The following is a 20,731-nucleotide window of genomic DNA, read 5'->3' as shown; positions in this document are numbered from 1 at the left end:
AGAGAAGAGATGGGACTCTGCCATACCGAATATAAAGAGGCTGAGGCTGCTGGATATAAGCAGACTCTATAGTTTTCTCTGACTTCCTAGCTGGTAATCTGCCTAATGAAGCCACACATTACCTCCCTGTGGCCTGGCCTGGCCTATACACTTAGGAAAGGGATTCAGACTATGACAGAGGCTCAAGACCCAAAATTAAGATTTGGGCACAGACTTCCCCAAAGTTTGGGGATGTTCAGATCAGAGGAGGGGGAAGAGCATTGGTTCAATCTGCATTTGGTTTGGAACTTCCCTACACTTCAAGAGTGTTTGGATCCAGGGCTTGGGCTCAAGCCCGTCTTTAATCCCAGTGTGATGTATAGCTGGACCAGAGATCATAAGAATGGCCAACAGTCTCTAGTTTTCTATTTACTGTGCAGAACAATCACAGATGTGCTCTGAGATTCCAGCAGCAAGAAAAAGCGACCTTTATGCCAAAAGAAATTAAATCCAAACTGGAGCTAATTATATCACTATGCACAAAACTAACCTTTCTCTCTCCCGTTTTGCATCCCCTCCCTCCCTCAATTTACTAAACTGGCAGCAAAGTCTCTTCCACTTGTGATGAGCAAACCCAATCCCCTTAGAATAGTAACTTTGTTTTAGTTGTTGCTGCTTCACCTTGGCCAATGCTATGTGCGCTTGTCCCCTAGGGAACGCTGCAGAAGTTCCTGGATGACCTATTCAAAGCCATTCTCTGTATGCGAGAGGACAAGCCACCTGTGGCTATCAAGTATTTCTTTGACTTTCTGGAGGAGCAAGCGGAGAAAAGAGGGATCTCTGACCCTGACACTTTGCACATTTGGAAAACCAACAGGTTTGGAAGATGCGACCCATTATTGCCTTCCTTTCCAGCTCACAGGACAAGTAGATGCAAAGCCACAGTGCCCTGAAATAATCATTAGAGTGATAATGCAGAGAGCTGGTAACGAATACAGGATTTAGAGTGCTTGGTAAGGCAGAGAACTGGGGCGGGGACACAAACAGAGAGCTGGGGGGTACAACTAAGGGACAGAGAAAAAAGGGGCAGAAAGGGGGACAGAAAAGCAGAGGGGCAAGTGGGGACAGAGAGCTAGCAATATTGCCAACCTCAGGTATTCAGAAATCCTGAGTCTGGCCCAAAAAAAAGGGAAAGGGGAGGGGGAGCTTGAAGGAGAGGCTCATCTCCTCTCAGATGAGAGGGGCAGCTGGCCCTGAAGTTTCCGCAATGGGACCAGCTGTTCCAACCCCAACTCATGGAAATTAAGACCATGCTTTGGGAGGGAAGCTCAGTGGGTATGCAAATTAGCATAATTGTTTGGTTTAGGGTATGGAAGTTTTATCTCCAGGTTTTTGATGCGCCAATAGATAGGGCTGCTAATGGGCTACAGAGCTTCTCCCTTCTTGGCCGCTGGTTCTAATCCAGTCCAAGTTGGTTGTGAACCAGAGTTGCTATCATCAGATGCTTGGAGTTCTGGTTGGTGGTCTCAGTACAATGCCTCGTGGGCAGGCCTCTCCATCCCCATTGGCACTTTGAGCTGGCAGCCTCAGCAGCAAAGCCAAGGAACACATGAGCCACGGAACTGGTCCATCTAGGCCGGGGAGGAGCAGGTGAAGAGAAGTTTGCACTGCTGCTGTCTGTGCTGTAGCCATTTTGTGACAAGTTGTGTTTGCAAGGCAATCTCACCAGTACAGAAATAGCTGCCACAAAGGTGTTCCAAACATCTGTGCTAGGAAGACTGGTTGAAAGTAACAAAAAAGAGCAGGACAGCAGTGGCCATCTGGGCTCATGCCCTTGGAGAGAGAAAAAATGTATTGAAGGTCAGACACAAGGGATGTTTCCCAGGACCATGCCCACCCATCAAGCCCTAGTTACATTCTGATACTGGGACGGATGAACAGGGATCAGCACCACTTGTAGGAAGTTAGTTCTAAATTTACAGGCAAAAGCACAGAGATCTTTCATGGACGATGCAAGGCTCAATTAATTACTCAAGGTGTAATGCAGCGATCATAGGTAGGTAGGGATATTCATACATACTCCATGCCTGATCCTCACACTGCACCCTAAGGGAAACACCCCGTCATCTGTGAAACAAATGCCTGCCCCTTCTAGCCAAGGTGAGGCAGGGCAAGGGATGGTAACAATAATTAAATAATAACCTTGTCTCCATAGTTTTCCCTTTTCTTTTTTTCTTGTGTTTTTTCTCCTCCATCATCCCTTCTGCTTTTTTCTTTCTTATTCTCAAATCACTCTGGAGTGATCTGGGAATGATGAAGCTCATCCAGTCTGTTTCTGATGCTTTCCCGTGCAGCCTACCTCTGAGATTTTGGGTCAACATTCTGAAGAATCCCCAGTTTGTCTTTGACATCGACAAGACTGACCATATAGACGCCTGTCTCTCTGTCATAGCCCAGGCCTTCATCGATGCCTGTTCCATCTCCGACCTACAGCTGGGCAAGGTACAGATCTGCAGCTCCCACTAAGATGGACCTTTCCCTTCACCCCACTCTCTGCTCAGGGTTGGTCTTACAAGAATTGAGATTGGGTGATGGGAGTGCATGGTTGTAGGCATGCTGGAATGATAGGCAACATGAGAGCCAGAGTCTGTGAAGTTAAGGAAATTGAGGCCTAAATGGTGAATGGATTATTCTGGGTCCTTCATCAGTAGACTAGGTGGTGGGCTGCCCTGTGTATTATTCCCCTTCTTCAAGGAAATCTGTATTGCTGAGCCCAATAGGATAAACTGAGAAACAGCCGTCACCATGAGTACACAGAGAAATGGGTTTATGACAGTATGTGTGTTAATTACGGCTGACATAATGACTGATGGCAGCCATTGGACTAAAAAGTGTAAGGATGGGCCCTATCAAACCTGGGGTGCTGACACTCCTGAATCTCAGGCAGTCTCCAAACCAAATCCCAGTTTTGCAAGTAGGCCCCATCTCCAGCTTTCTGTGACACTCTGTCTGAGAGTCCCATGCAGAGGCTGTGCACCAACTCCTGACCTGCATTAACAAGAGTTTAAGAGTCAGAAGGAAAATCTTAATGCAACTTCAAATAGAAGTGAGAATCTCATCTCACTTACAACAGTTCAACTTCAGTGATTTCAACAAAGCTATTTCTGAATGACCCTGGTGGAAGAGAGAGAAGAATCAAGCCCTTAACACTGAAAACATTAAGACAGGTTGAAAATTGGCTTGTGGTCTGTTCCATGTTGGGCAGCACGATGGAGACCTGATCTATACTTTGGTTTGCCAGATTAGCTTACATCTGTTAGGAATGTGAAAAATCCCCCCTCCTACCCCCCAAGAGACAGAGCTATGCTCGCAAAAGCCGTGGTGGACACGGAATTATACGGACCAAAACAAAAGTCCTTTTGCAATATTGCCTATTCCATTCAGGGAACTGGTAGACGCTATACTGACAAAATCAGTATAAACTGGTCTCCGCTAGCAGGGTTTGCTGGTATAGTCCTTTTTCTAGCATAGACAAGGCTTTAGTGAACTAAGCACAAGACTGGGAGCCAGACACTACTGCAATCTCATCTAAGCTCCACCATTGACTTTCTTTGAGGCCTTGGCCAAGTGACCTAGACCCAGAACATCACAGGTATTTAGGCACCTAACTCCCACTAAAATCAATAGGTGTTAAGTACATAAATCACTTGAGATTCTAGCCCTTGGTCCTAAATTTTTGACGTGTGTGTGCATGGGCAGTGGGTGAAAGAGGCTGGGGGAGGCTAAGCCTTCCCAAACATCCACTAATGCTCCCTGCTGCAGCCCCGGGGCTAGGCCATGGCGGAGCTCTGAGCTCTTCTGGGTGGCCCAGGCTCAGGGGCTCAGTCCTGGCCAGCTGGGGCTCCTCCGGACTGCTCCGGGTGCTGGCAGGCCAGCCCAGGCTCGAGGCTTCTCCTGTGCTCCAGGGGCCGGCTGGGGTTCAGGACAGCGCTGGTTGGCCAGCCAGCAAGAGCCGGGGGGGCAGAGCCTCGGGCGGAAGGGGCAGGGCAGGGGGCTCGCCTCCCCAAACTGAGGGTGCATATGCCACATGTGTGGTCCTTTTTTGCACACACCTGTGACCTGCAATGTCAGGGTTGGGTACAAATAGAGCTGTGCACACAGAATCAGCCCTGACTTGCATGCGTGCATCGGGCATAGTCCACAGGCAGGTGAGGTCTATGTGGCAGTTCACTTGCACTTTGAGGAATCTAGGCTTTAACCACTCAGGTTTCCTATCTGTGAAATAGGGCTAATAATATTAACCTACCTCAGGAATTAAAGGGTTACCAAATCCACTTATATAAAGCTCTTTGGAAATATCAAATGCTATATAAGTACTGTTAGTATGAGGCTCTCATCCTGCCCCTAGCACATATTCCAGCATTTATAAAGCAAGATCTCTGTGTTGCTCAGCCCAAGAGCATGAGGTATTGTTTGTCCTGTATAGAAAAGTCCCGTGGAATCAAACAGGTATGAAACCTTACAGGAGCCTATCGAAAATACTCTGAAAATATGACAGAGAGAGAGAGATTATTTATTAATGCCCCAAGTCTGAAAAACAGTTACACGTGTGCTTTATTTTACACACGAGCAGAGATATCGACTTCTGTTTTAAGCACGTGTAATTGTTTGCAGGATCAGGGTCTTATTTATTTTTATGATGATAGTAGCCAGAAATCAGGATCAGCTCCCATTGTGCTAAGAGCATTACAAACATATACAAACACACAGTCCCTGCCCTAAAGAGCATCTGATCTTTTTAATAGGTCATTTGATTTCTAGCAGGGCTATCATAGGGTATTCTGGTCTCTAGGCAGTTCAACCACACCTACAGAAAAGTGATCATTCTTTATTAAGTTCTGGTGGTGTTTCCAAAAGGGACCATTTTCAGTGTTGTAAAACTAAAAGCTACATGTCCCGGTTTGTTCAGGTGAGCAGTGCTCTGATTCTTCTTCGAGTGCTTGCTCATATCCATTCCATTAGGTGTGTGCGCGCCGCGTGCACGATCGTCGGAAGATTTTCTACCCTAGCAACACCGGCGGGTCGGCTGTGGAGCCCCCTAGAGTGGCGCCTTCATGGCGCTGAATATATACCCCAGCCGACCCGGCGCCCCCTCAGTTCCTTCTTACCGCCCCTGACGGTCGTTGGAACTGTGGAGCGCTGCTTAGCTGTTCTCCACTCTCCCTAGCTTAGTTTGTTGTATCACAGTTATAGTTATAGTTATAGTTATAGTGTTTATAGTTAAATAGTTAAATAGTTTAAAAGTTGTTCTAGTTGTTCTAAGTAGTTCAGGGGATTAAGGGGGTCGTCTCCCCCGGCCGCGGGGCCGGGCTCATGCCCAACGCTCCCGGCTTCAAGCAGTGCGCCTCCTGCGCTAAGCCTATGCCCACGAGTGACCCGCACGACTCCTGTCTGAAGTGCCTGGGAGAGTCCCATCAAACAGATAAGTGCAAGATCTGTAAGGCCTTCAGACCAAGGACCAAGAAGGAGCGGGACTTTCGGCTCCGGCAACTCCTGATGGAGGCGGCACTTAGTCCGGACGCTCCATCTACAAGTCAGGCCCCGGCACCTAGCACCTCGGTGCGCAGTGCCCCGGCGGCACCGGCTATGACGACCACGCGAGTGGCGTCAGACAAGCCTCCCCGGCACCGGACCTCGTCGGCACCGCAAGCAGTGCCTCGGCGCCGGTCATTATCCCCGGGGCATAAAAAAGCCCATAAGACGGGGACATCCGTGCCGAAGACGCCGGCTCCCCCAGTGCCGGGGGTAGAGCCGCGTCCGCCGGTGGAGCACCGGAAACAGGTGCCTCCAGCACCGTCGACTCCGGCGCCGAGGCCGTTGAGTCCGGTGCAGATAGCGTCTCCACCGAGACCGGCGGTGATACAGTGACTCCCGTCGACTCCAGAGACCTTCGCGGCGGCGAGAGACTTAATAGCTCTCACGGAGCCGGCACCGCCTCAACCACCGGCACCGACTGCACCGTTGACTCGCCCGGTCCAGTCAAGGGGGAAACCTGCCTTGATGCGCCCTCCATCGCAAGGGCTGGAACCTCGGCACCGATCCAGGTCCCGAAGCAGGTCCCCACGCCGCTCGCAGTCCCGGCACCGAATATTGCCTCGGCACCGGTCGTACTCGCGGCCAAGATCTTCTTCGCGGCACCGCTCTACGTCTCGGCACCACTATGATCGTCGGCACCGATCAACGTCGAGACGTAGTTCTCGGCACCGCTACGGTCGACGCTCGACGTCGAGAGGCCGCTCCCGGCACCGGGCATACTCCAGGTCCTCGTCGAGGTCCAGATCTGACTCCCGGCACCGACGAGGTCATCGGCACCGGTCGCGGTCCCGGCACCGATCACCGGCACCGCGTAGAGATAGATCATCTCCGGACCGGCACCGTGCGGCACCGCAGCCAATGGGAATCGTCTCGACGCTCTCGGCACCGCCGTGGCCATCGAGATCGGTGTCCCACTCCTCGGAGGACCTCTCGAGATCGGCATACCCCCCTCAGGGGCATGCCGAGGAACAGGACTTGGGACATTGGCAGGACACAGGGGACCATTCTCATGGCCCATCTCACTGGTCGTTTTGGACCCCGTGGGCGTACCATCAGGCGCAAGGGGCTCCAATTGCTTCGACCTCTCGCTCCGGTCACTCCATCAGAGGGGCCCCGGAGTCCACCATTTCTCGGCCTCCGCCAGGGGGCATGGAGGCTTCTGGGTCCGCACCACCTGACGCCCTGGACCCAGGCACAGGTGATGCTCCAGCCCAGGAACAGGGAGACCAGGACCAGCCCTTGGATCCTGTTCCACCGGAGGCATCTTCCTCTTCTTCTCCGGATGAGGCAGTGGCGGGCACATCGTGCACAGGCCCACCTCCAATAGATCTTCGGGCTCACCAGGATCTTCTGCGCAGGATGGCCCGTAATATGGACCTGCAGGCGGAGGAGATAGTGGAGGTGCACGACCCGATCGTGAATATCCTTGGAGCGGATGCCCCATCGAGGGTGGCGTTACCCCTGATCCGCACGATTCAAACGAATGCGGATACGATATGGCAAACTCCTGCCTCTATCCCACCCACAGCGAGAGGGGTGGAAAGGAAATACTTTGTCCCGTCTAAGGACTACGGGTACTTGTATACCCACCCCCAACCGTGTTCACTGGTGGTGGAATCAGTGAACGCACGAGAGCACCACGGCCAGCAGGCTGCAGCGCCTAAATCAAAAGAGGCTAAGTGGCTCGATTTGTTTGGCCGTAAGGTTTACTCAGCCGGAGGGCTGCAACTTAGAGCGGTGAACCAACAAGCGCTACTGAGCCGCTACAATTTTAACTCCTGGAACTCTATGGGGAAGTTTAAGGAGTTGATTCCCCAGGAGTCCAGGGAAGAGTTTGGAGCCATGGTAGAGGAGGGCAAGAAGGTGGCTCGGACCTCCTTGCAGGCCTCCTTGGACATAGCAGACTCAGCTGCGAGGACCCTGGCTTCGGGTATCGCTATGCGCAGGATCTCCTGGCTTCAGGTTTCGGGTTTGCCTCCGGAGCTGCAGCAAACCCTACAGGATCTGCCCTTTGAGGGACATGGATTGTTCTCGGACAAGACGGACTCTCGCCTGCAGAGCCTCAAGGACTCGAGAACAATCATGCGCTCCCTGGGGATGCATGTTGTGGGCCCTCAGCGCAGACCATTTAGGCCGCAGCCTCAGCGCTTCTACCCCCCCCCCCCCCCCGCCTCGTCAGAGACAGGACTCGACCCGGAGGCGAGGGCGAGGTGGTAGAAGAAGGTGGACCGGCCCTCAACCCGGCCAAAACCAAGGGCCACCTAGACCACCTTCAGGCCCCAGGCAGAACTTTTGAAGGTGCGGTCGAGGACGGCGCCCCAGTCATCCCCCAGGATCCAGCCCCCTCCTTCCGGGATCGCCTCTCCCACTTCCACCGTGCTTGGTCCCTTATAAACTTCGGACCGCTGGGTCCTCCGCACGGTGGAGAAGGGATACGCTATCCAGTTTTCTTCTATCCCCCCCTCCCATCCCCCTTCCCCGTCCCTCTTCAGGGACCCTTCTCACGAGCAACTTCTTATACAGGAGGTTTCTACGCTCCTGGCCATGGGGGCCATAGAGGAGGTTCCGATAGAGTTAAGGGGCAGGGGATTTTATTCCCGTTACTTCCTGATCCCCAAGTCCAAAGGAGGTCTGCGGCCCATCTTGGACTTGCGCGGACTCAACAAATTCGTAGTAAAGTTGAAGTTCCGCATGATCTCTTTGGGGGCCATTATCCCTTCCCTCGATCCTGGAGACTGGTTCGCCGCCCTCGACATGAAAGACGCATACTTTCACATCTCAATTTACCCACCTCACAGACGCTTCCTGCGATTCGTGGTAAACACGGTGCACTACCAATTTGCAGTCCTTCCTTTCGGCCTATCCTCGGCCCCAAGAGTGTTCACGAAATGTATGGCTGTCGTGGCAGCGTACCTTCGTCGGCAGGAGATACAGGTGTTCCCGTACCTAGACGACTGGCTGGTACGCGGTCGCACCAAAGAGCAAGTTCAAGCTCACGTCCACAGAATAGTGCACACATTCAACGAGTTGGGCATCCTACTCAACAAGGACAAATCCACTCTAGAACCTACCCAGAGAATAGATTTCATCGGCGCAGTTCTAGACTCCAGACGTGCACAAGCCATCCTGCCAGACAACCGCTTCGGCACCATCACGAGCCTCATTCAAGGTCTACAGGCCTTCCCAACTACCACGGTGAGGTCGTGCCTTACCCTGCTGGGTCACATGGCTTCCTGCACGTACGTAACCAGGCATGCCAGACTTCGGCTTCGCCCACTCCAGACCTGGGTGTCATCAATATACCGTCCACATCGGGACAGCCTGAACATGGTGGTCACGGTCCCGAACTCGGTCCTGACCTCCCTCACCTGGTGGCTAGATCACAATGTGGTCTGCGAAGGGATGCCATTTCACGCCCCACAACCCTCTCTGCATCTGGTCACAGACGCTTCATCTCTGGGTTGGGGCGCCCATCTCAACGAACACCATACCCAGGGCCTGTGGACTGCACCCCAGTTAGCCCTGCACATCAATGTTCGGGAGCTGATGGCGGTGCGCCTGGCGTGCCAGGCATTTCTCAATCAACTACGTGGCCGTTGTGTGTTAGTTCTCATCGACAACACCACGGCCATGTTTTACATCAACAAGCAAGGAGGAGCACGTTCGTCAGTTCTATGCCAAGAGGCCATTCGCCTGTGGGACTTCTGCATCGCCCACTCAATCCATCTCACGGCATCGTTCCTCCCTGGAGTCCAGAACACTCTAGCGGACCGACTCAGCAGGTCCTTCCAGACGCACGAGTGGTCTATCCGTCCGGACATCATACATTCCATCTTCCGGAGGTGGGGGTTTCCCCAGATAGACCTGTTTGCATCTCGAGACAACAGGAAGTGCCACGTGTTCTGCTCCCTACAAGGTCGAGCTCCGGGCTCCCTCTCGGATGCGTTTCTCCTTCCCTGGAAAGACCACCTGTTTTATGCCTTCCCTCCGTTTCCTCTGGTCCACAAGGTACTGCTCAAATTGCGCAGAGACCAGGCACAGGTAATTCTGATCGCTCCAGCGTGGCCGAGACAACATTGGTACACCACACTGTTGGAACTCCCGGTTCAAACACCGATCCCGCTTCCATTATGTCCGGATCTCATTTCTCAGGACCACGGTCGGCTGCGTCACCCCGACCTGCAATCACTCCACCTCACAGCGTGGCTGCTCCATGGTTCACCCAGGCAGAGCGGCAATGCTCGCACTCTGTCCAACAGATTCTGCTGAGCAGTAGGAAGCCCTCAACACGGACTACGTACCTGGCCAAGTGGAAACGGTTCTCATGTTGGTGCGAACAACGAGCCACGCCCCCGTTGCAGGCACCTATTCCTCTCATATTGGAATATCTCCTCTCCCTAAAACAGCAGGGGTTGGCGATATCTTCAATTAGAGTTCACCTGGCTGCTATATCAGCCTTTCACCCAGGGGAATTCACGTCCTCGGTATTCTCTAACCCGATGGTCGTTAGATTCCTCAAGGGCTTAGACCGGACGTACCCACAACAGCGTCAGCCCGTCCCGACGTGGGACCTTAATCTGGTTCTCTCCAGACTGACATGTCCTCCATTTGAACCACTAGCCACCTGTTCACTTTTGTATCTATCCTGGAAGACAGCCTTCCTCGTAGCCATTACCTCAGCAAGGCGCGTTTCTGAACTCAGGGCGCTTACATCCGAGCCCCCTTATACAGTTTTCCATAAGGATAAAGTGCAGCTTCGTCCACATCCTGCCTTTCTCCCTAAGGTGGTTTCTCCATTTCATATCAACCAGGACATATTTCTCCCGGTCTTTTATCCCAAACCACATGCCACTCGCCAGGATCAACGTTTGCATTCCCTGGACGTACGAAGGGCCCTGGCCTTCTATATTGACCGCACAAAGCACTTTAGAAAGACGACGCAACTCTTCGTTGCAGTGGCCGACCGAATGAAAGGCTCACCGGTCTCCTCACAACGCCTATCCTCCTGGATTACGTCTTGCATCCGGACTTGCTATGACCTGGCAGGCGTCTCAGCACCGCACCTCACCGCTCACTCCACGAGGGCCCAAGCCTCCTCGACTGCTTTCCTGGCACATGTTCCGATACAGGACATTTGTAGAGCGGCGGTTTGGTCATCAGTCCACACGTTTACAGCTCACTATGCACTAGTGCAGCAGTCCAGAGACGATGCTGCATTCGGGTCAGCGGTTTTGCACACAGCAATGTCTCACTCCGACCCCACCACCTAAGTTGGGCTTGGGAGTCACCTAATGGAATGGATATGAGCAAGCACTCGAAGAAGAAAAGACGGTTACTCACCGTTGTAACTGTTGTTCTTCGAGATGTGTTGCTCATATCCATTCCAAACCCGCCCCCCGTCCCCACTGTCGGAGTAGCCGTCAAGAAGGAACTGAGGGGGCGCCGGGTCGGCTGGGGTATATATTCAGCGCCATGAAGGCGCCACTCTAGGGGGCTCCACAGCCAACCCGCCGGTGTTGCTAGGGTAGAAAATCTTCCGACGATCGTGCACGCGGCGCGCACACACCTAATGGAATGGATATGAGCAACACATCTCGAAGAACAACAGTTACAACGGTGAGTAACCGTCTTTTATGTAACTCTACAACTGCATGTGGCTAAGCAAGAGTGAGTATTTTTGCCTTCAGAGACTTTGCGAAGATCAGGTGGTGGATCTAGGCACCATCAATTCACATAGGATTAATCAGTTTAGTTCTACCCTAACTATTTTGAATATGCCCATCACCCTAGTATCTAGGCATCTGATTCTACTCAGTCAGTGATTTTACCTCGCTGTAACACCATTGACTTCAGTGGAGTTACTCTTGATTTGAGGGAGATCAGAATCAGGCCCAAGCATCTAGCTTCCTCTTGGGATTTGATGTTGCTGAGGCTACCCTCTGCACTTTACCACAGATAAATGTTAGTATTTCAGAACAGTTATTGGTCTTTATGGGCCTAATCCTGCAGCTCTTTATCCCACAAACAGTTTAATTGAAATCATGGAAGTAAGGACTCAAGGAACGGACTGCAAATATACAGCAGTCTAGAAAGTATGGGCCTGGGTCTCCTCTCACTGCTATCCGTTTTACCCCCATGTAACTCACATCATCCTCAAACTCCATAGCTCAAGCAGCTAGAAGGAAGAGAGGTTGTGTGTGTTTTATTGTCCTCCCTTTGGCTCCGCTGAGTTTGGTGTTGACATCTGAAACTTCCTGACATAAATAAGTTTTATACATGAGTGCTGTAAATCATGTCCTCATGGTGCAGCATGTGACTCAGAGCACACCCTGTGGGGGCTGGGTGTCGGAGCAGAGCATTCCACCTAAATTAAAAGCATCAGGAAGTCTTTACTGGGAGAGATTTAATACTGGAGGAAGATCTAATGAGTGCTTGATTTTTGTTTGTTTGGGTTTTGAACATTTTTAAGTCTGTTACGAAACACCTATAATTTGTCCTTGTCAAACTGTCGATTAGAGAAGAGGGGGGTCAGCTGGGGTCAGACAGCAGATGGAAATGTTTTCAGAAACACAATAGCATAAGAAAGGAATCGTTGAGTAATGTGGGAAGAATAAATCTCCCGCATAAAAGTAAAGTGGCCTGTATATACAGTATGTCACCAGCCTGACACTGATGTAATTGCACTGCCTTCAGTGGAGCTACTCCCAGTTTAAATTGGTATGAGATTAGAATCAGATCATATATATCTGTGTTCCATGTATGTAATAAACTGTAACATGCAGTCCCTGTGCCAACATGCAATTCATAATACATATGCATACAGAAACTGAGAAATAACTAAGAGGAAGTTTGGTTCCCTCTGAGCTTTGTAAAGGAAATGTTATAAACGGGTTATATAAATATGCAAGGCATTGCACAAATGCAGTCTGTGGGGTTGAAACCCCACAGACCCTACAGCTGATGCTGAATGCTGGTGCCCATTGAGTAAGGGTATGTCTCCACTTTGAGTTGGTAGTATAAGTGCCACCTCAAGGAAACATGCTTGCACTAGCTAGTACCCTAAAAATAGAAGTGCTACCACAGCAGCATAAGTGGTGGAAAGGACCAGCTGCCCCAAGTGTTATCCCGTGGGAGATGCTAGGGATGTATGCGGGGTGGGTAGCCCCTCCCACCACTGCAGCTACACTGCCATTATGCGACACCAGAGCTAGCACAGGTATGTCTCCTCAAGCTGGAAATTACACCTCCAGAAAAAGTGTAGACATACCCTTACCAGTGCTAGCCAGACCGCATATTGCAACTGTGCCCTAAAGGCTTCCCTGGCTTCCTGGTTATGGCATGGTGCATTTCAAGTGCTGATATCAACCTTGAAGGCCTTACCTGGTTTTCTAGCTGAAGGACCCATCCCCTCCCTGTGTAGCTGCAACATTTGGGGTCAGCTAGAGTGCTCTTGCTAACAGTCCCTGAACTTGTGTGTCTGGGGGTTGGGACAGGCTAGTCTCAGTACAGTGTCATTCAGTCTAGAACTTGCTCCCTTCCTTGTCCCAACAGACAGTCTGTTGACCTTCAGGGCACAGTGTAAAGGTAATAGGCCCAGGTCATTCCCAGGGTAACACTATTGAAAGGAATGGCACTACCTGGAGGATCAGTTTGATCCCACCAGTTTGCTCGGACTTTTGCCTGAGTGGGTGTTGGTGGGGCTATACCATCCCTGATAGCTGGGCAGGGAGAATGAGATGATTAATGTCCCACTTGGACAAAACAAAGTGAATTTGGTATTTTCCCTTTATTAATTTACATGCACTCGATCAGACACAATGTGAGCTGGACACATTGGTTTAGACAACTAAAAATAAATCAAACCTCTATTGAAAAAGAATCCAAAGGCCAATATGTCAACCTGCAAAGCTCAGTCCCTCCCACCAACGTGACATAAAGAACTTGATTTTTAAACAGTCTGCATGCCCAAAATGAATGTGTAAATTTGGGCAACACCTCATCATGTATGTACCCAGTACCCTGATTTACATGCAGTCTTAGCAGTTGTCTGTGCACATTAGTCATGCCATAGTGCACACATTTTGTGCATCTTACTGGTTAAAACCAAGACCCAAAAGTTTAGCTTTTTCCTTAACACAGTTGAAGTTCTTGTTTTAAAAACTTCGTATTAGCCTTCCCATGTGAAGCCCGGATGACCAGGGAATAAGCCATGAGCCTTGGAGCCAATGAAGTATCCATCTGTCTCTCTCTCTCTCTCTAGGACTCACCTACCAATAAACTACTGTATGCCAAGGAGATTCCAGAGTATAGGAAAATAGTGCAGCGCTATTACAAACAGATCCATGACATGCCGCCTCTCAGTGAGCAGGAAATGAATGCACATCTTGCAGAGGAGTCACGGGTAAGAAATCCGCAAAGCCACAGTAGCTTTAAAGAGGGTCCACTCATACACCCACTGGTGTCCACTGGAGTAGGAGCAGCCCCACAGAATCTGTTGTGGGACTGTGTGGTTGTTCTCCAAGCTGCTGAGCATGCCTTTTCTGGCTGCCGTAATGGTTACAAGGTTGGTAGGTAACCTATGGGAACAGCAGGCAGGGATCAGCTGTCTGCAATACGGGACATTGGGTAGTGCAGCACAGGGCACTGCTGTTAAGCATCATACATGCTAATGCTGAAGGAGGAACAGAAAAGGACAAATCATTTCTCCTCGCTCTATATAAACACAGCCAGATCCACTAACTTCACTTTCTCTGGCTGCAACCTTCAAATTGTCAGGCATTGGCCCTGTTTATTTGCCCTAAAGAGGAGCATGGTAGGAATGAGTGGTGTGCTGCTGTGAAGACAGAAGAATTCTAATGAACCAAAAGGCAGTTGACTCTGAAGCTAAGGCCCTGTCTAGCACATCAGGGTGGACCAGCGCTTCCCTGCACTGGGAGTGAACAAACTTGGGCTCGGTGCCAGGTTTGCAGTGTCTTTGTTTGTGATTCCACTGCTAAGTGCTTCAGTTTCCCCCTCTATAAAATGAGGATAATAGAGCTGGCCTGAGAACAGTAATTCCAGTTTGCAGAGGATTTGGAATGAAAACAAAATTTTGATGTTCTCCATGCAACAAATAAAAAAAAATTGATTTGGAAAACTGAAACATTCCATTTAGATTTTTTTTAACAAAACTCTGCCTGGCAGGCTGCCAGGGTGCTGGGAGCCAAGTCTCCCATGGCTCCGAGGCCAGCTGGCTACCCATGCACCCTGCTCTTGGGAGTTGGAAGCCGAGGGAGCCAGCTTCCCAAAGAGTCTAGAAGCCCTGAGGTCCCCAGTTCTGAGGCAATCTGTCTGATGAGCTATTGGGAAACTGGGCAGGTGAGCTAGGAAACCAGGCATGTTTCAAAACCTGCCTGACAGTCAGGTTTTCTGCCTGGGTTCCATCGGCACTTCATCAAAATAGAACCCTCTCCACAAAAGCATTTCAGTTAACGAATCTGCAAATTCCAATGAAAGATATTTTGTCAGAAGTTTCCCAACCAGCTCTTTCTGACCCACCTCTGTGATGTGCTTGGAGATTGTGGAAGGGTTGACACGCGGCTGGCATGCCCTCTCGTGGCTGGACAGGCATAGCGGCTTTTTCCTCCCTAGCGCTTCTGCCAGCAGATACTCAGCTCTCACTGTGATCTGTCTCATCTCACAATTCAGCCCTCTGGCCAGGTCACCATTAAGTTCCACCCTTTCCGGGATAACAAGAAGTCCAACCAGAGTCTAAACCTTTCATCTGGTCTTTGGTCCTTGAATATGCATCGCATCATCTCTACAGCCCTTCACTCAGGGTTTTCAGTCATCCTTCGCCCCTTCTCAGGGGCCTCATACTACCTGCCCAGTGGCTGGTAGGGAAACCCAGTCCAGGGACCCTATAGCCCTATAACCAAAGTCTGCTCCACCAGCCTCCTTGCTGCTGCCTCCCTGGATCTCTTCCTACTATAGCCTTTTTTCCCCCCAAGCTTTCTCCCCAGCCCCTTTGCAGGCTCTAATAGTGCCAGTGCCTCCCAGGGCTCGCTCCCTGGGGATCTGGTTCCTGCTCTTGGCTGTGTTCCCGATTCACTACAACCCTCGCATCAGAGCTCTCTGTAGCATTAAACTCCCCAGGCCTCCATGGCCACAAGTTTTATCTCTGCTAAGCTGCTTCAGGATCACCACCTGCTCTTGGGTTTGGCCTCTCCCTGGTGGAGCCAGTTCTTCCCCTTTACCTCCAGGCTCAGCTATCCAGCAGGGACACTCAACACCATCAGAATTGCTACAGCCAACTGCTATATGCGGTTCCTCTGCTCTCTGCCACCAAAAGAGTGACTACAGCGTTCTTCCTTCACTCTCTGCAGACCCCTTCTGCCCTTGACTCCCCAGCTGGGCTTCAGCTTTTATGAGTCCTGGCCCACCCTTCACATGCAACCAGGTGGATTAATTGGGATATACACGCCAGGCTGGGTTATACACCCCATCACAGTGATCTACAGATGAATGGTGCTATATTGATGATGTTCGTCCATCGTTATCGATGAAGACCTCAACAACTCATTCTTTCGATGACCGGGCTCTGTGCGTCCGAAGATGACTGATCAGTCCGATTCGGGTGTGGAACGTCCTGTCACACGTCGGGCAGACATGTAATGGCACTGTCGATGATGTACGAGCAGCTCTGGACTTGTGCAGCTCACGCTTTTTTTCAGCCTCAGCAATATGCCTCGCCTCAGAGGTATTACTGCCTGTATGAATGAGGCTGTGCCATGCTGAATGGTTCAGTGCGAAGGTTTCCCATGTGGCGGTGTTGATCTCGAAGGACTTCAAAGGGGTCTTCAGCGTGTCCTTGAACCGCTTCTTTTGTCCTCCATGGGAGCGCTTTCCCTGAGTGAGTTCTACGTAGAAGAGCTGTTTAGGAATACGTTCATCTGACATTCTCACAGCAAGTCCGGCCCACATGGTCTGGGCTCTCATCAGCAATGTGTGAACTGACGGCAGACTGGCTCTAGTAAGGACATCAGTATCGGGCACTATGTCCTGCCATCTGATTTTTAGAAGCTTTCGCAGACAGGAAATGTGGAAGTGATTGAGCCTTCATGCATCCCTTTGGGGGAGAGATAGCTCAGTGGTTTGAGCATTGGCCTGCTAAACCCAGGGTTGTGAGTTCAATCCTTGAGGGGGCCACTGAGGGATCTGAGGCAAAATCAGTACTTGGTCCTGCCTAGTGAAGGCAGGGGGCTGGACTTGATGACCTTTCAAGGTCCCTTCCAGTTCTAGGACATAGGATATCTCTATTAATTTATTTAATTTATGACTCCGATAGACAGTCTACATCTTGCAGGCGTACCGCAGAGTTGGAAGCACCACTGCTCGGTAGACCTTCAGCTTCATTGGTAAGCTGATCCCTCGACGTTCCCAAACATTGGAGCGCAATCGGCCAAATGCAGAACTGGCTTTAGCAATTCTGCAGTTTACTTCATCATCGATTGACACTGCTCGGGAAAGGGTACTGCCCAGGTACGTGAAGTGGTCCACTGTCTGAAGTCTCTGTCCATTTACAGTGATGGACGGTTCTGAGTACGGAGCATGTGGAACTGGCTGGTGCATAACCTCAGTCTTCTTGATGTTAATGGTGAGATCGAAGTTGTTGCATGCAGTTGAAAACTTGTCCATACTGGCTTGCATTTCTGGCTCTGTACTAGCATTCAGAGCACAATCATTGGCAAAGAGAAAGTCTCGAAGTACAGTTTCCTTCACCTTGGTGATGGCACGCAGTCGCCTCAGATTGAATAGTTTCGTGTCAGTTCTATACTTCAGGCCTACTCCTTCAGTGCAGTGTTGAAAGGCATCAGTCAAAGTGGCAGAGAATATCATGCTGAACAAAGTGGGTGGTAAAACACACCCTTGCTTGACGCCGTTGGTGACTGGGAAGGCTTCAGATATTTCACTGTCATCCAGGACACGAGCCATCATACCGTGATGAAATTGACGTACCAGTCGTATAAATCTGTCTGGACAGCCAAATTTCGACATGATCCTCCACAGGCCCTAGTGACTGACAGAGTCAAATGCTTTCGTGAGGTCCACAAAAGTTGTGTAGCGTTCACAATTCTGCTCTTGACATTTCTCCTGTAGCTGATGCACAGCGAAGATCATGTCAATAGTCCCACGGCCCTTGCGGAAGCCACACTGTGATTCTGGCAGTAAGCCCTTCTCCAGGTGAGCGATCAATCGGTTCAACAGAACCCGTGCAAGAACTTTCCCCGCTGTAGAAAGCAGTGAGATTCCACAGTGATTGTCACATACCTGGCGATTGCCCTTCCTCTTATAGAGATGTAAGATGGATGCGTCTCTAAATTCTTGTGGAATGGTTCCCTGCTTCCAGAAGGACTGAAACAGCTCAGTGAGTTTCCGTAGCAGCACGGGTCCACCGACTTTGTACACCTCTGCTGGTATGGCATCTGACCCTGGGGCTTTGCCACTTGACAGCTGATTGATAGCTTTCTTCACTTCGTCCTCTTCTGGTGAAGCATCCATGGAGTCATTGACTGCAACCTGGGGCATCTTGTCAATGGCCTCATCATTGATGACTGAGGGGCGATTGAGAATTGCTTCAAAGTGTTCAGTCCATCTCTGGAGAATCTGCGACTTCTCTGTAAGGAGCACAGTACCATCAGAGCTCAGGAGGGGAAAGCTCCCAGAAGACTGTGGACCATAGAGTGTGTTAAGGGCTTCATAAAACTGCTTATAGTCGTTCCTGTCCGCATATGCCTGTATTTCATCTGCTTTGGCACTCAGCCACAAGTCCCGCATTTTGCGCAGTCAGTTCTGTACTGTTCTGCGAGCGTTTATAAAGGCGGTCTTCTTTGCTGCTGAGGATGGATCGTTTTGATATACACGATGCAGGCAGTGCTTCTTAGCAAGTAAGACCTGGATTTCTGCATCATTTTCATCAAACCAGTCTTGCCGCCTGCATGTGGAGGGCCCCAATACCTTCGATGCAGCTGTATGGACAGTGTTGCAGAATTGCTCACAGTCTTTCTCAGCATCATCCTCAATACGAAGATCAGCAAGCTCATTCTCTAGGTCTTCCACTAGATTTTCAGTGATGCAGCTGTTCTTCAGCTTCGACACGTTGATTCTTTTGAGAGCCTTACAGCCTTGTGGTCGTCTCTTCGGCATGATACAGAGCTTCATTTTGGATACTATGAGCTTATGATCCATCCAACAGTCAGTGCCACACATAGCTTTTGTAACCCCGACATCTTGTCTGTCCCTTCTCCTGATGATGACATAATCGATCAAATGCCAGTGCTTGGAACGGGGATGCATCCACGAAGTCCTGTTACGGGTAGGAAGGCGGAAGACCGTATTGCTGATCAGAAGGTCATATGCTGCACAAGTTTTCAGCAGTAACAGGCCATTGCTGTTACACTTTCCCACTCCATTTTTCCCGATGACTCCATCCCAGGCTGCAACATCGCATCCAACTCTTGCGTTAAAATCGCCAAGCAGAATCAGCTTGTCTGTGTGATGCACTGACGATAGCAGAGTATCTAGTTCTTCGTAGAATTTATCCTTCACATCCTCTGGGTTGGTCATTGTAGGAGCCTATGCTCTGATCAAAGTAGCTTGTTTCCCTTTTTGAAGCAGAAGCTGCATTGTCATGAGCCGGTCATTCAGACCCTCGGGGGAACTGGCAAGTTTCCGAACAAGATGATTCTTGATGGCGAAGCCAACTCCAGATTCGCGACGCTCGTCACTGCTGCAGCCACTCCAGAAGAATGTATAGCCACCGCCTGACTGGGACAGCTGTCCTTCATTAGCAAGGCGAGTTTCGCTAAGGGCTGCAATGTCAATGTTGTAGCGTGCGAGCTCTCTAGCGACGAGTGCTGTTCTTCTCTCCGGTCTGTCTGCCGTGATGTTGTCCAGTAACGTGCGCACATTCCATGTGCCAATAGCGATCGGTGTCACTCTAAGTTTTGTTTTTGTTCGACTGCTTTTATGGGATCCCCGCCAGCCGCGGTATGCTGGCCAGGGTAAGGTGAAGCTGGCAATGTTTAGGGCACCTTTTCTAGCCCCCTCCTCGTTCTACGGAGGTGAGCAGTGCAATCCTGAATAGGGCTGCTCAGTCGCTCAAGAAGATGCCGAGCTCCACTGCTGCCTCGGTCAGTGAGTAATAGGGTGACCAGATAGCAAGTGTGAAAAATTGGGACAGGTGGTGGGGGGTAATAGGCCTCTATATAAGAAAAAGCCACAAATATCGGGACTGTCCCTATAAAATCGGGACATCTGGTCACCCTAGTGAGTAACGACCATTATGTCCGCGGCTACAGCTCCCAGTGTATCCACACCTGCTGCTTCGTCGCTCGCCCATCGCCACAGGACTTGATATGACGTAATATGATATGATATGTCGAGACTTGCGCGTGAATTGGATTAAAGTGAGGGAGAGTTGCGCAACGTCAGCCTCACTCTCTCTTCTCAGTTCTTATCTGTATCCAGTGGCAGGACAGAAGTCGAGATGGCTGGAGATAGGGCAGGGCGCAGTGGATGATCAGGACGCCTAAGTGTCTTGTCGTGCTCTTAAGCGTTCCACAACGCTTGCTGTCACCGCCTTCCTGACCATTGAACCAGGTTGCCTCAGTCAGCCAGATCCAGCCTTCACACGCAATGGGTAGACAGGCCCTAACTCACCGAGAGTCTCATACTCATCGGCTACCCTCACCTGGTTTAGCCCGCCAGTCGAGATGGTCTCCGGGGTGTGGCCACTGTCACATGCTGACATCTACTTGGAGCCACAGGTGAGAGCTGGGTGTCAAGTGGGGACCAAAGTGGATGAGCTACTCCTAGGAGTACGACTGCTCCCCCATCAGAGGTACTACGCCTCCCTGACAACCCCATACACCCTGGTGCTATATAGTATTATTAAAATGGTGCCAAATTCATCCCTGGCATAAACAAATGCCACTCCCACTGTAATCTATGGAGGTGGGCCCTGTTTGTGCCAGGAATAAATTTTGGCCTTTGCCTCTGAAGTCACTAAACAAGTATAACATATATCTTGAATAATGTAGACGGGAACAAGAGTCCAAGCATTTTGATCCAGTGTTAACTTACAGCACATCAGATCTAAGCCTTTTATTACTCCAGT

The 20,731-nt window shown here is 50.6% G+C and overlaps 1 protein-coding gene across 1 annotated transcript in view; it reads left to right on the top strand.

Moving 5' to 3' along the window:
- The window catches only part of PLXND1 (plexin D1), a 139,662-nt gene that overhangs the window by 114,398 nt on the left and 4,533 nt on the right, over positions 1 to 20,731 (top strand). The window contains exons 32-34 of the mRNA XM_054034801.1: positions 693 to 856; positions 2,334 to 2,481; positions 13,835 to 13,975. Of these exons, the coding sequence (XP_053890776.1) occupies positions 693 to 856; positions 2,334 to 2,481; positions 13,835 to 13,975 (453 nt within the window). The remainder of the gene's footprint in view (positions 1 to 692; positions 857 to 2,333; positions 2,482 to 13,834; positions 13,976 to 20,731) is intronic.

The sequence above is a fragment of the Malaclemys terrapin genome, chromosome 7 (genome assembly GCF_027887155.1).
Source record: "Malaclemys terrapin pileata isolate rMalTer1 chromosome 7, rMalTer1.hap1, whole genome shotgun sequence".
NCBI lineage: Eukaryota > Metazoa > Chordata > Testudines > Emydidae > Malaclemys > Malaclemys terrapin.
This window is presented reverse-complemented; position numbering and strand designations above follow the sequence as displayed.